At 36.1% G+C, this 15,464-nt stretch overlaps 1 protein-coding gene across 3 annotated transcripts in view; it reads left to right on the top strand.

Moving 5' to 3' along the window:
- Positions 1 to 15,464, top strand: part of aatkb (apoptosis-associated tyrosine kinase b) — a 43,491-nt gene that overhangs the window by 6,323 nt on the left and 21,704 nt on the right. For all 3 annotated transcript variants that reach the window (XM_027163124.2, XM_047817214.1, XM_047817216.1), the window contains exon 2: positions 14,715 to 14,848. In XM_027163124.2, coding sequence (XP_027018925.1) covers positions 14,715 to 14,848 — 134 coding nt within the window. The remainder of the gene's footprint in view (positions 1 to 14,714; positions 14,849 to 15,464) is intronic.

The following is a 15,464-nucleotide window of genomic DNA, read 5'->3' as shown; positions in this document are numbered from 1 at the left end:
CTAGGATTTACGTCCTCCTGTCAAAATGCTTAAACGAAGTAAGTAAAATAACTTTTACCTTCAAATCTATGATAATGACAAATTATCCCATAGATTTGACCCAAGACCCAATAACTGTAAAAAGATCAGGTTTAACAAATCTACCTTTAACCTAATTTAAGAAACCCTCAGAGCTATCGAGCATTAGTAATGGAAGACTACTGCAGCATTTACCGGGAATGCAAAAAAAAAAAAAAAAAACACTTAGCCGTGAATGAGTCTCGGGACAAACTGTAGGTCTGCCTCAGATTGGTGACGTACTCAGGATGGGATATTCCGTTTCTATAGATCAGTCAGATATGTGGGAGTTGTTGCTCTCGGAATTATTTAGAGCTTTATATGTCTTAGGAAGTTCTTTACATTTAGTGTGTAACTGAATAGTCTGCCAGTGTAAATAAAATAAGACTAGGTTAATATGATTTGACTTTATATATAGTGATGCAGGCTGCCGCGATCATATTATATAGATGTTATAAAAGCATTTTCTTTTAACAAACACAATATAGAACCTTTGCTGCCACACCAGCCATAGCTTTCCTGTGTTCACTGTTCTGTGTATTTTTCATTCTGTGTCCTGAACCTATCTCACACAGCTATGTATCTGCACTTTGTGTAGTCTTATGTACTGTAAGGGTGTTGCAACATGGTACTGGAGAGAAACGACATACTATAAAGAAGAATGACAAAAACAAATCCCACTTGATTTCACTTGAGATTTTATATATACAAAAATAATAGGGCAATCAGTACACCATTGTCCTAACTGTATATTTTACTAAATGAGGTAAGCAATCATCGAAATCTAGGATAAATTCCGTAACCTTATTACAGGCAGATTTTGTACCAGAGATCAATGTTTCATCTTTCTAATAAGCTACAGAGACGTGTGTTAAAGAACACACACACTCATACACACACACACTTTATCAAACCTTGTGGCAATTCATATAGCTACCTTTGTTGTTACTCCACCTTCTGGAATGTTTTTGGCAGGTTGTACAAAACCAAAAATCCTGCGACAAAAACTCCACTCTGTATCACACAAGGGTCCTTGAAGCATTGAGTCAGCAATACTGAACACTGCATCACTGTGCCACTCTATTCGAATCTGTGAAACAATACATCTTTATAGTTAATTAAAAGCATCACAGACATTACAGCCTCAAAGCATGTCCAACTAAAACCGTCTGAATAAAATGAATATACGGGCTTCATTTATGGGTTTGGCTCTTTGTCTCCCTCGTTTAAACAAAACAGAGAAAGGGTAATTAATCAAAGTCTACTTAATGTAAGGTGAAATTCAGTGGCTACAGAACAAAAAGAATAATCAGGGTTTTAAATGGCCGATTCCTGCCTGCTGAAGTGGCCAATCATTTACTTAATTAAACATTAGTGTAGAAAAAGTGAATCTTAATGATGCTCTAGTTTGGCCTTGCCGATGTAAGGCAAGTGAATGAATCACTGACCACACAAAACAGCTTTGCCTTGAAGCCCAGCTATCCACACTGAGCAGACAAGCCAAATGAACCTGTCAGATTAACTGCAAGTGCTTGGCAGGTGAACGCAGGTTAAATAAGAACTGGCAAGGTGAGTGTGTGCCTGTTAGTGGGAGGCTGGTGGGTTGGGCAGAGAAGGAGAGATAATGTGAATAGTGTTTTTTTTACAGGAACCATGCTATTAGATTTGATACTGTTGTGTGTGTTATTAAAAGGTGTGAAACTGAAATAGTGTCATTGTTATCGCACAGCACAGCTGGTTGAACTGCATCCTAAGAAACAGTCCTACCTTGTAAAGTTCTTTGCTGATGCATACATATCTCATGTAACACCACCTCACTGAATCAGCAACAACTCAATATATTATAATATAAATCAGGATGTGGCACAGGTTTTAAATAATATATGGGTAAGAACACAGTGAACATTTGTATATGCAGTAGAGCCAGGGGCAGGGAGAGCTAGAAACAGTGCTACAGTCTAAAACAGAATAAAAACACAAGTGTCAGGTTGCATAATCCTTTCCCTGGAACTTCACTTTCCTGCAGCGCATAAAAAAATCATTTCATTTTTCCTCAAAATTTGCAATATTCTGATTCTTTATTGTGCAGATATTTTAGCTTCCTATATGCATGCTCCAAAAAACCCCATCACTCATTTATTCATCTCCATTCACAAGTCTTAGTCAGGGTTGCAGCGAGCGCTGAGCCAGTCATACACAAACACAGTAAACATGTTCAATACACAAAGCCAGTGGTGTGGGATTTATTTCAGCTTTAGATAGGGTTGTACCTGACCCATCATGTGATTAATATTTAGTTTTATCCTACAAATAAACAACAATGTAATGATTTGTATGAGTGGCTGATTTTTGTTGTAATAGGACATTAATAAAGACCTAGCTTCGAACAATATTAATTCAAAAGCCCATTATACTTGATTTATGTTATATACTATTATAGAAATTCAGTAATAGGTAGTTTAGAGAGTTGACAACAGTCATCTAACATACAATTACAATTTACTTGCACTTTTTTTTTATTATTGGTCGGTTACTCAGATGTACATAAACATAGCGATACAATAAAAAAACAATTAAAAGTGGACGATCAGGTGAAAAAGATAGCACATTCAGGCAAATAACAAAATGTACACTGTAACACAGAGGATCAAGAGAGGTTGTTAATGTGGCACCAGAGAGGTGTCCATATCTGCCAAAAGTCATTAGACCTTTGGTGTATGTCATAAGTGAGCTTCTCAAGTGGAAGTAATATGGACATTTGAGACAACCACATTTTAACAGAAGGTACCTGAGGAGAAGACCACAATAACAATATACATTTCTTTGCCAGGTACACCAAATTTAAAAACAGTTTTACTTGCACATTTTAAGCAGTTTTAAACATACTTTGTTCAAATGTGTTTAATACAGAAAAAACTGCATTATGATTATATGCTAAAAAATTCTGTCCACTGCTCCTCCACTAAAAATAGAGAGATAGAGAGAGCTTGGCGCAGCATAAATATTCCCCCAATAGTCTTCTATCATCACGTGATACAGTGAACATCGGCTTATATCTGTCAAGTAGAAACATTACTTTGATAATCGCATGCCACTCAAAGAGGTAAAAAGAATTTCACTAGAATTTAAAATGTACAGAGTTATGAATGTTGTCTTTATATGAACGAGTAACATTCAATAAAGAGCTGATATACATTTTGGGGATCTGCCACACCTGCACCCATGGATAAACTGCCCAACAGTCATGACAAGGGAACATATTCTGGCCCTGTACTCTTTGACAGATAAAAAAAACTGAGCATTTTTCTTCTTTCATCCTAAACACTGACTAGTCTATGTTAAATGGAAAACCTGGATCAAAGCTGCTAGGAGTGCTACTGTTTTTGATAATGAGGATAAAAACATATGACAGAGATAATAACCCAAGTATTTAAATTGTAATTCTGTAAAAATTGCATGATTTATAAAAATCAATCCTAGCCAAGTTTAATAACCAAATGCAATCAAGCAGTAAATTAAAGCACTATATTAAAAAAAAATGAGATGCATTGATTAGATGTAATTAGGAAGAAAAATTTTGTCCCACCAATTAAACCAGGCAACACACAGACACACACAAATGCACAAAATCTGTGCACTGTGCAGTTCCAGCTTACTGCAGTTTCATCTCTGTCCTGCAAGCATTCTGTCGGACCTTTGTTGTTGATCTAAAAATTGCACAGAAACCTTTTTAAGCCTTTTAGGCACTACTAATGGACCCACAATTGCTTGAACAGCCCTGACCCTTCCAAAAGCATGAGGCGTTTCCTATAAATAACATCATATTTATAAAATCCTGCATGTTTCCATGGTAACTGCTTGGTATCCGTGTCTCTGTGTGTTCGTACTGAAGCACTCGACTCCACATTCATAATCACCTTGCTCTCATCAATAACCATGGAAACAGGGGTGACTGTGACTCAGGCTGGAACAGCAGGGCCTTTAGGCCGAGCTCTTAAAGACAGACGTTCATGACCATGAGTCTAGCAGCATTTATTTTAAAATCTGAAGTGTCAGCTGCTTGTTTGATGCACATTTCCAGCATGTGTAAATGTGAACAACAGGCACACAATAAAAAGTCAAAAATAATTAAGATTTAATCTAGAGGCAGCACTATCCTGCTTTTAAAAAGCTATTTGCTGATGGATCATTTGCTCTCCTGTGTGCTGTATGTGTACCGATAAGAAGCACCATTTTTACCAACCTCCATCAGATCACATGAATATTTAAATAAGCTCAATATTTATACCATAAGCAGCTGCAGTATTGTGTAACTGTAGGGATGTTGATCCATCTCCCTTTTTAAAGGTCCGTACACGTATCGACGCCAGCACATACAGCTGACTAGCATTACATTTACTCATTGTCTGTAGTGATTTCATATACATTATCTTTAAAAAGAATAAGAATCAAAATAGATTTTTATAATTTACTATAAATATGGACATTTGAAATATTAAAATATGGTGCTTCAAAGTAAGGAAGCCATTATATAATCCATGCTGGGGTGTTGACAATCAGCATGAAATGCATTATTTTCTAAAAATTCTAAAGTGTTTTATTCTGCTTCACAACAGTGATTTGTCCACAATGATCAGTTTTGAATTATAAGTGAATAGCAGAACACACTGTTTAACTGTTTACTAACACTTAATGTGAGAAGACATTGCTTACATTATAGTACTCTTTCACTTCCTAGCACAAACACCGCTCTACTGAAGACTTTCCCCTGTCAGGAAACTTACTGACTGTTACAAAGCAATGACACTCAAGAAAAACATTGCATAAACGCCTCTTAACGTAAAAACTAGATTTTTCATTTTTGTTTTCCTTTGTTAAGCATCTGGCACTCCGTCCAGGGTGTATCCTGCCTTGATGCCCGATGACGCCTGAGATAGGCACAGACTCCCCGTTACCCGAGGTAGTTCGGATAAGTGGTAGAAAATGAGTGAGTGAGTGAGTGAATGTTAAGCATCTATGTTTAATGCAGATTTTTAACACAGATTTTGGTGACATACAGTAATTGTCAGACAAGCCTGTGTAAATCTAAACAGTGATGTCTTAGAACTAGCCCATTAATACAAACCTTATGTATATGTTATAGCCAGAAATAAAGATATTATATAGTTATAAAAAAGTGAATGGGTAAAATTAAAGAATTATATATGCAGTATAAATACAATTAACATACATGGTATATTATTTGTAGCGTTACATCCTCATGACACCCTTGTCCTTATTCTTTTCCACCTCTAGTTGATAATATGTACATTATCTTCATCTAAAAATAAGGAAGATCAAAAAAATGAAAGTCATATAAATAGATATTTTTAGAAAGACATATTATATAGGATATGTTGGAGCCAGACCTGCTCTTTCTCTATTGATTTGCACTTTGACTTTCCATGAGAGATGCTCTGTGTATCTGAAGATGGGAGTAAGTCATAATAGCAGCAAGCAGATAGGGGATGAAGCAGAGGAGGTTTTCCTGTGTCTAACATTGTGTATTAAGACTGGATGTAATGTAGACTTTATTGATTAAAATGCACTCCATCTGTGTGAGATGACCCTGTAGAGTGTGTGTCTGCATGCGTGTGTGCGTGCGTGCGTGCGTGTGTGCGTGTGTGTGTGTGTGTGTGTGTGTGTGTGTGTGTGTGTGTGTGTGTGTGTGTGTCTGCATGCGTGTGTGCGTGCGTGCGTGCGTGCGTGTGTGTGTGTGTGTGTGTGTGTGCGGGGCTGGAAGATATGACAGTTTAATACTGATACATTGTCAATATGCTTTTCTAATTTTCTTTTTTAATTAAATTTACTTTATTAATAATTACAAACTGACTGGAAGCAGCTGATGTGATGCTAAGTAGAAAAGTTGGAAAATGTTCTAATAGATTTTTATTTTGTTATTTTCAGTCTTAAGGTTTTAATTTCTTAATTATAAATAAAAATAGTTTTTTAATGCAGCTTCACTTTACTGCTGAGAAATTGCTTGGAAAAAAATGTCATGATACATATGGTATATCACGGAAATGTCAAGAAGGTGTGTTTACAGGTGTGTGTTGTCGAAACGACAAATATTTGACAGACATAGCTGTTATATACGGTGGCCGAGAAGTGCAAAACACATTAACAAATCCGAAAACAAATTAACAAATCCGAAAACAAATTAACAAATTCGGATTTGCACTTCTCGGCCACAACGACAAGTCAGACAACCCGGAAGAGGTAAGTATAATTTGTGAATGGAAACTTACCGATCATCGGACGAGACACCTTTCATTCACTTGTATATCTTGAATGCCAGGTGTCTTGTCCAATGATCGGTAAGTTTCCATTCACAAACTATATCTACGTTTTCCGGGTTGTCCGACTTGTCGTTGAGGCCAAGAAGTGCAAAACACGTTAACAAATCCGAAAACACAAGGACAATTCAGACAACCCGAAAGAAGTTGGTATAGTTTGTGATTGGAACACTTACCGATCATTGGACAAGACACCTGCCACTCAAGGTATACATGAAGTTCAACAGTCTGCCGCAGGGAAAAGTTGGAATGGATGGATGGAATGGATTACTGTGGATTAATTGTGTCATTTTCTTATATTTAAACGGAGAACTTTACACATTATACATATATATCTTGAGTGACAGGTGTCTTGTCCAATGATCGGTAAGTTTCTACACAAAAACGATACCTACCGTTTCCGAGTTGTCTGACTTGTCGTTGTGTTTTCAGATTTGTTCATTTGTTTTCGGATTTGTTAATGTGTTTTCGAATTTGTTAATTTGTTTTCAGGTTTGTTAATTTGTTTTAGAGTTTGTTAATTTGTTTTGCATTTCTCGGCCACCATAGTTATATTATGTAAGAACCTTTCGTTAGTTAATTAATTTAGACACACAATATCTTCTCAGTAATATAAAATGGATAATGTAAACCCAGTTAATCTGGTTATAAGGGTCTTTCTTTCTTTCTTTCTTTCTTTCTTTCTTTCTTTCTTTCTTTCTTTCTTTCTTTCTTCCCAAAACTCATCCATCCTCCAAATTAAGAGATAAAAGTAGTTTACAGCAGAGGATTTTGCATCTGAAATCATTTTAAATAAATATGATTAAAAAAATGATAATGATGGTAAAAAGTTTTGTGTATGTGTATGATGGATGTAATCCATACTACAGATTGGAATAAAAGCCTGAATATCACATCAATACTTGATGCCCTGAGCACTTTAGAACTGGAAACAGCTACTGAAAACATGAGGCAGTGTTTTCAATGCTACGGCAGTTCCAGCTCAGTTCTGTGGACCTCCCGCCAGAGGAAAGAGCAACAAACAGCCAGAATTGTAACATCCAAAACATTGCCTTCACTGTGATTCATGCTCATGTAGCATTGAGGTACCAAGAGGAGTCTGACATTAATTTAAGAGTGTGTTCTTGTGACCTTTCCAAATACAGCTAAGCTAAACCAACATAGTTCCCCTGCGGTTCCTGTTGACTCATTCACCTACAGCAATGCCAGAGTAGACTGCTCATCTCTTGTGTTATTCATTCTGAGCTGTTATCTCTTAGGTCTGAGAAGAGTAGAGTTTTTAGGACTGGATCTACAGTATAGGCAGTAGAGTCCATTAAACAAAACTCTTCATAAATCTCACTGTACACACAAACAGCTTGGTCCAAATGTCCAGTTCCACTCAAGAATTCCCTATAACTACTCTATAACTATATGGATTACACCGGCACCATTGTTCTGCCAAGAACACTTTGTTAGTAATCACCTGAATGTGTTTGTGTGAGAATCAAAGCTAGCAGTGCATGGTAATTACAGGCCTAACTACTGTTTATCTTTCCATTACAAACACAATGATGATTATGTTGCATCAGAACAAATGATTACCAGTTAAAAATTGTGGAAATTCTGGAAATTGTGGTAGTAGAAATACAAAAACATGCACTCTTACTATCATTAACTGTTTTATCCTGGTCAGGGTTACAGTGGATCCAGAGCTGATGCTAAAAATACTGAGCATGAGGTAGAAACACACCCGAGATGGGACATTCAAATACTACTATGGGCAATTTATCTTCGTCATGCTACCTACTAGGATTTGTTTGAGTGGTTGGGGATTAGGGCTATTTGTTTCCAGGCATTCATTTGATGATATTGTTGTACATGTATTGACCTAGGTCCTATTCATGACCATACAATCAACTCCATAACAACTATACATTTCTACATTTTTGCTTGTAGTTCAATACTTGTTTCTTAGCAATCTGCCCCTCGATGATGGTTCTGAAAGAGTATGCAAACAATTCTCAATTCTGCAGACTGAATGGGAGAAATGCTGTAGAGTTCAAGTGAAATTTGAAAACTATTTAAGGAATGAACTGTTTCTTAGAGCAAATAGCAAAATCCCTTACAAATATCTTCATTCAAAAGTAATGCCTTTTCACCACAATGTTGTTGAATTCTCAGATTTTAATTGGCCAAAGGGTCATGGGGTGAAATTATCATTAACTGCATCTCTGACAACAGGTTAAACATCAAGATTAATATTATTATGTTTGTTTTAATAAAGTAACTCATTTACAATAGCTTTACGTCCAGCTACTGTATGCGCTATATGTACTTAAGGTGTTTCATGACGTCTTTTGCAGTGAAGAAGCAAGAAAAATCTTGCAAAGCCTGCAAATCTAGGCCTGAAATCAGAATTGCAAAAATGCTGAAACCTACATTGTTATACTATATATAACATAAAAATATTGCTTAGAGGCAAAAAAAATGTTTTTTTTATTATTAAGGTGGAATCTGTACCTGTTGTGTGATTATGTTTCTCATTAACTTCTAATAAACAGAGCATAATTAAGCAGTGAAGCTCAGGTGTACATTAAAAATCACAAAGCCAGTGCAGGACAGACATTAAGCTGGTGAAATGATTTTCAGCTAAACAGAAAGCACAGTCTAGTCTCTGAGGAGTCTTCTGTGTCAGGGAACACAAAAGGAGCACTGCTTCTACTGTAGCTTTAAAGTTCATACATCCACTCCTCTATGCTCTCCAATATGGTTCACTGTTTACATCCTGTTTAAATCTGCGGTCTATGCATATATGTACGGTATGTATACATGTGTGTTTTATATGCATTGCCAAGCAGGATTATACTATGTACTTCATGGCCCACTGACTCTCCTTCTGGTCTTTGCCCTTTTGCTAATCTGAATCAGAGGCATAGTGCTTCAGTCAACGAGACGGCATTAAACTCATAGCTGCCTTACTAGCTAAACATGCTTCTAACTAATTTACACTCATTTATTTAATTTTATAACACAGTGCTCACAGTAGTCAGGCTATATCATTTAATTTTCAACTTTTGACAGTATGATGGATTTATATTAATCCATTCATTCTAATCTGTTACTGTTGCCATAGTAACAGGGATTTTTTATTGGCAGATGCTCTAATGAACTGATAAGGTATTGATAAATGGACTTCATGAAAAGTCTTCTGTATGTAGGCTTTCTGTTTTTCTCAGGCACACACTAAGATTGTTGTTTTTTTTGTTTTGGTTAGTTGTATTTCTTACATTAACACTATCTACAATATAAAAGATCAATGTGTACAAATAAATAGTTAACTATAAAGGATTTAATTTCCTCCCACAACAGTAAATTTGCAAGGTGTCATTCATCAATCAATTAAAAATTGTAAGCAAATCGCTGAGGTATTAAAGGAATAAAACATATAGAGTTGGCTGTTACATTAAACTAATTCATTTCGAATCCACAACCTGAATAACACAATCCCATTGCTGATTATTTTCATATAACAACTCTCTCAGTCATGGTGTTTCCTTTTCTGATATTCCTGCACTAATATCTTATGAAATATTTGTTGTTTGTAAAAACATGTACATTCCTTCCGATATTCTGTCCATACAGTTATTGAAGCTACACTACACTTAAATTTAGAACCCTTATGGTACATTATTTGCCCCAACCCTGAACAACAGACTGTTTATGTATTGGCTACTGGGGAAACCCTTAAAGGTGTTATGTAGACTCCTACAGCAGTGCTAGTTTTGACCTATTATTCTCTGGAGAGCCCATAAAACCTCTATATACAGTAGAACCTTGTGAGGACTTCCACATTAACCCTTAAATAACTCTTTTTTTTTCCTTTAAAGTGTACAATGTATTCCCGAGGGACTTCTGTGTGCATGTGTGTAAATGCTTTGCCCTTCAATGTGTCTGCAGAGCATCCTTCCTCCTGGTTAAGAAAATCACTTTCCTTGTCTCACTATGGCAACAAGGCAGCATGTGGCTGATGCTAAATGTAGACGTTAACAGTACAAGCTGAGCTGATCGAGGATTTTTTTTTAGTTTGACACAGTGTGTGTTTGGAAAGGACATTTTAAAAGTCAAAGGTTGGCTTTCAATACTCAGTAGGGTGGGTACATACAGACAACAGGTATTTTTCTCTAACACTGCTTCCAGTACCTGCTTTAATGTTGATTAACACTACATCATATTATTCTACTCATATTAGTGCTGTTTTGTTGAGCTCATTCTTTAAAGACAATGAATCTAATTAGTGCATTTAAATGGTGTGCATGTCTGGAACAAGTACCCAGAGACTCTATGGTATTTGGTGGATGATTTAATAAATATTCAGCACCCTAAAGCTGGCTTTATTATTAATCTGCACATTGAAGCTGGTTATATACAGTAAATCATGTGACACAAGTGAAGCATCAGTGTGAAAACTGAAAATAATGACCATTTTATAGAATATGGTAAACAGTGAAGGAAAATGCAACAATTCATGCAGATTAGGATGTAATTTCCTCTGTTCCTAGCTAAGCAGAGGATAATTGGTGTTGGGCTGGTGGGGACAGTGACGGAGAGAAAGAGCAATCCCTCCGTCGTTTGTGTGGAGACTCATACCGTCTGCCACTGGCTCAGGTCCAGCGCTCTCTCTCTCTCTGTCTCTGCACTATATGCATGCATCTTTCTGCTTTCCACATTATGTCTCTTGTGTCTTTTTAAATTTGCGTTGGAATTAAATTACTCTGCCTCCATTTACATGATGGTTTTATGCATCTCCTGTTTGGATTGTCTGCCCAGATTCAACCCAATGCATTTTGACGCATCTGAAATCACATATTTATCCACTGACTGTCTGTGTTGTTCCTTGTTTCAGTTATTTTATACCTTGTTCATAATAAAAGCTGTAATTTTGCATGACATTTCAGAAGTCATGAATTATTGTGTTGACACATCTATTGGTGTGGGGTTTGATTAAATATCAGACCTTTATAGTGGTTTAAGTATCAATTTTAGTAAACCACAGAACAGTCAGCATCACTGATGCATTTTAGGCTGACCTTTGTGTCTCTATACTGTATTTACCATTTTAAATAGTATCATCTTGAAAGCTAACTGTAAAAAGCTCAATTTAATATTTCTTTTTATGGGTCAGCAGGTTCTTAGATAAATACTTGTACACAAACACACTCTAATGGAGGCAAATGCAGTTATCACTAAAGGCAAATTGAGGAAGAAAACAGGCTTGAAACTACACTGATTGCAAGAAACTAAACTGGCTAAAAGCAATAGGACTGATATAACCAGCACATAATTAAAATAGTTTTGTTAATCCTAGTACGAAGAAAAGCTAAAAGACTACATTTTGTGCTCTTTATTTTAACTACGCCCACATTTCCTTTACCTATTTGAATGTCATCAATAAATATGAAGCATATTAAGACAAATGATGACTGAACATTGTCAAACTGAGCCTGGGCTTTAATCAAACTTTTTTTTTTAGAGAAAGTACTTTCATTAGCATTTTCCTTTAAAAAACAAACAAAACCAAAAAAACCCTAAATAACAAACCCTGCTCAGCATCATAAAAGTCATTAATTCACACACATGACTGCACCCACTAGTATTGTTTAGAGCTTTGATTTAAATAAATCTATAAAATATAAATATATAATAAAATAAATAACATTACTGCTTCACTGTTGGAATCGAACCACTTAAAGGAAGCCATTATACTTGGAGTGACCAAAAACAATTGTGTCTTTTAAACCACGTGATTAAATTAGACGACTTAAACATAAGCCGCTTTCCCCAGCTAATCAAAAATAAAGAGAACTAAACAATCAACACTGTCTTTATTAGTTCGGATTATCTTCGGAAACATGTTCGAGACACGGAAAGTAGATAGAACGAGAGTTTCTGAGGCAAACAATGTCAGAAGATTTTTCAGAAAAATCAAAACTACTTATCAATCTAAGCTACTTAGTCAATACTAGACAGGACTGTTACTATATATTAATATACATTGATATTGATTTTGATATATAGATTTTTTTTTTAATTAGTTGTTGATATTTTAAGCAAATGCTAATGATATTGTGCTGTGTTTTTGTTATATTTAAAATCCAAAACAAAATTAATTCTCTGGATATATTTGCAACCCCATTATGCAAATATACCAGCAGATGTGAGAGCAGGCTTATAAAAAGATTGCAGTAGCAGTGCATTTTTTAGTAGCCTGAGCCTTCTAGCAGAATTCAGAATGAAATCTACAGTAGATCACACACACACACACACACACACACACACACACACACACACACACACACACACACACACACACACACACACACACACACACACACACACACGGCCATAAAATTTCAAGGTCATGATCATTTAGAATTTTTGAGAATCTACTTATCCCATGCTTCTGCACTGATGACATTAAAATTTAGATGGATGGATTCTGCACATGGAACAGCTGTCACTAATCAGACAGGCATCAGCTGGATGGATAAGTAAAAGCATGATGAATGAGAGAGGGTAGGGAGGGATGAAGAAGAAAGTACAGAGGAAAAATAAGGGGAGATTTTCAGCTTACTCCAGGTCTTATGTACCTTCTGTCTGTCCCATCTGTTTCCACAGCAACTGCTGTTAAAACCACAGAGTTCAGGTTTGTTGAGAAGCACTTACTGCTGTTTCATCCCATATTTATAGCTTTCAGCAGAATGCTCTTCCTGCAGCGATTGCCATTTAATAATACAGCACATCTGCACTTGTTCATCACTTGTTAATTTTTTTGTACTTAAAGTGGAAGAGCCATCGATTTTGCAGTTTTTTTTGTTTGTTTTTATTGTCTGATATCTTACATGTGAATTTCATTTTATATCATGATTTTAGCAACAGTGTTGAAAAAGGGAGCAACGTTCATATTAATTTTTGCATACTTGCTAGCTAGTGCATCTGAGCATTTTTGTGTTATGTGTATCTCAGGGAAAGATGGAATCCTTTGATTTCCATTTCTTTTCTGTAGTTTCCTTGGCAATCATTAGTGTTGTAAGAAGTTCTCTGCTGCTCTGCTGATTTTTCTAGAAAAGTGATGGGGATGGAGGTGCAGCAGGAGGGATAATTGGCTAGTGGCTTGCCAAATATTAGTTGCCAAAAAATGTTTAAAGGGTGTATATGTGTGCATGTGGTTTTCTGGAGTATATTGTTTGTGATGTGTACATGGAGCTGGTTTTAAACATTTTGTTTTTTATAGTGTATTCTGTTTATTACTTTGTACTGAACAAGATGTGAACTGGTGTTGTCATGTGTATGAAAAATCATGTGAGGAAATCATGCTCCTAAAAATGAGGTTTACATGATATTAAATATTTTTTCATTATTTATATTACTATATGAATATTAGTTCTTATTTCAACTACAACCAGGGATACAAACAATGAACTCTTTTGAACAATATATAATCAGTGCATTTAAGCCTCACGCACTCTAGAAAAGATAATAGTGAGAATGGTATAGCTAAAAGACTTTTAGCTAGGGAGACATTTATTGTGTCACTGCATGTATAAAACAAAAACATATGACTCTTTAAAATCAGTTTCCATGAATGAATTATGCTTAGAATTTGATCGATATCGTGGGCAATACCATGCCTCCCTATGACAGTTGATGGTATAAAATAATTAAATATTAGACAAATATTGCTAGAATTGTCATAGTTTGCTGTTATCTAAAAGACACATGAACTTATTTTGCTTTTCACTGATAAAAAGAAAAAATCCCAAATGTTTTCTTTTTAATGTAGTAATCTAATCTATCTATCAGTGTCACAGGTTTAATTTAATGCAGTTCCAGTAATCTACTAATCTGCACAATCTTTATGTCTATATGCTATTTAGGATCAATTGTTTCAGGCTTTTTTGTATATTGGCTTGCTTCGCTGGCCAATATGAGCAGCAGCATGTTGTGGCAGCTATTATTTCTTATTTCAGCTTTAAAAAAACAAACAAAAAACATCACCACCCACCACACAAGGGGAAAGTCGTGGCCTAATAGATAGAGAGTCTGACTCCTAACCCTAAGGTTGTGGGTTCGAGTCACGGACCGGCCACAACTGAGGTGCCCTTGAGCAAGGCACCGAACCCCCCAACTCCCCGGGGGCCGCAGCATAAATGGCTGCCCACTGCTCCGGGTGTGTGTTCATGGTGTGTGTGTGTGCACTTTGGATGGGTTAAACGCGTTCAAATTCCGCTTTAATAAATTATTGCCTGGGTGTTTATGCATATTACTGTCAATCTCCCACAGATGGTGTTCCTTTAAGTGAGCTCTCCTGGTCGTCCTCTCTGGCTGTCGTGGCTGTGTCTTTCTCTGGCCTCTTTACCTTCATCTTCCTCATGCTGGCTTGCCTGTGCTGCAAGAAAGGAGAGATTGGTTTTAAGGTGAGTATTGTTGTAAGGTAATAAATCAGAAAATATAGATGAACTATAGGGGTGAAAGAGGTAAAAGAATGGAAGTACAAGAACATGCTGAACAAGAGCTGAAACTAGGGCAGAGAGAAAGAGCACCTTGTCATCAGTAAATACTCTCAAGGGAGATGTGGTTAACACAGCCATAAAAAAAAAAAAAAAAAAAATTGCCTAATATTTAAATTTTCAAGTCGTCAAATTCCACCTATATACTGTAAGTAGGCCCAGCGAAACCTCTGCAGTTGTTCCTTGGTCATGGCAGGCTGACTAATGAAAATGTGATTATGCACAGTGGTCAAATCTGACTCACACGTGCATATAAACATGCTCACACACATAAGGTCTTTAAGACAAATTTAAGAGAAAAAAACAGCATTTATAGCAACACACGATTTAAGATACTATAGAGGTTGATATGGTGAAAGTAATAAGATATGGTGAAAGATTCTGGTTCTAAGAACTCAGACTGCTGCATTATGGACAAACAGAAGCTTCTACTTGACATACTGTAACTGATATGTCTTTGCTAAATGCTCTATAAAGCATTTGTAAAGTGGAAGCACATTTTCCATTGATGAACCATGGAGGG

The sequence above is a fragment of the Tachysurus fulvidraco genome, chromosome 8 (genome assembly GCF_022655615.1).
Source record: "Tachysurus fulvidraco isolate hzauxx_2018 chromosome 8, HZAU_PFXX_2.0, whole genome shotgun sequence".
Taxonomy (NCBI): Eukaryota; Metazoa; Chordata; class Actinopteri; order Siluriformes; family Bagridae; genus Tachysurus; species Tachysurus fulvidraco.
Note: the sequence above shows the minus strand (reverse complement) of the source record. Positions and strands in the feature narration are given on the sequence as shown.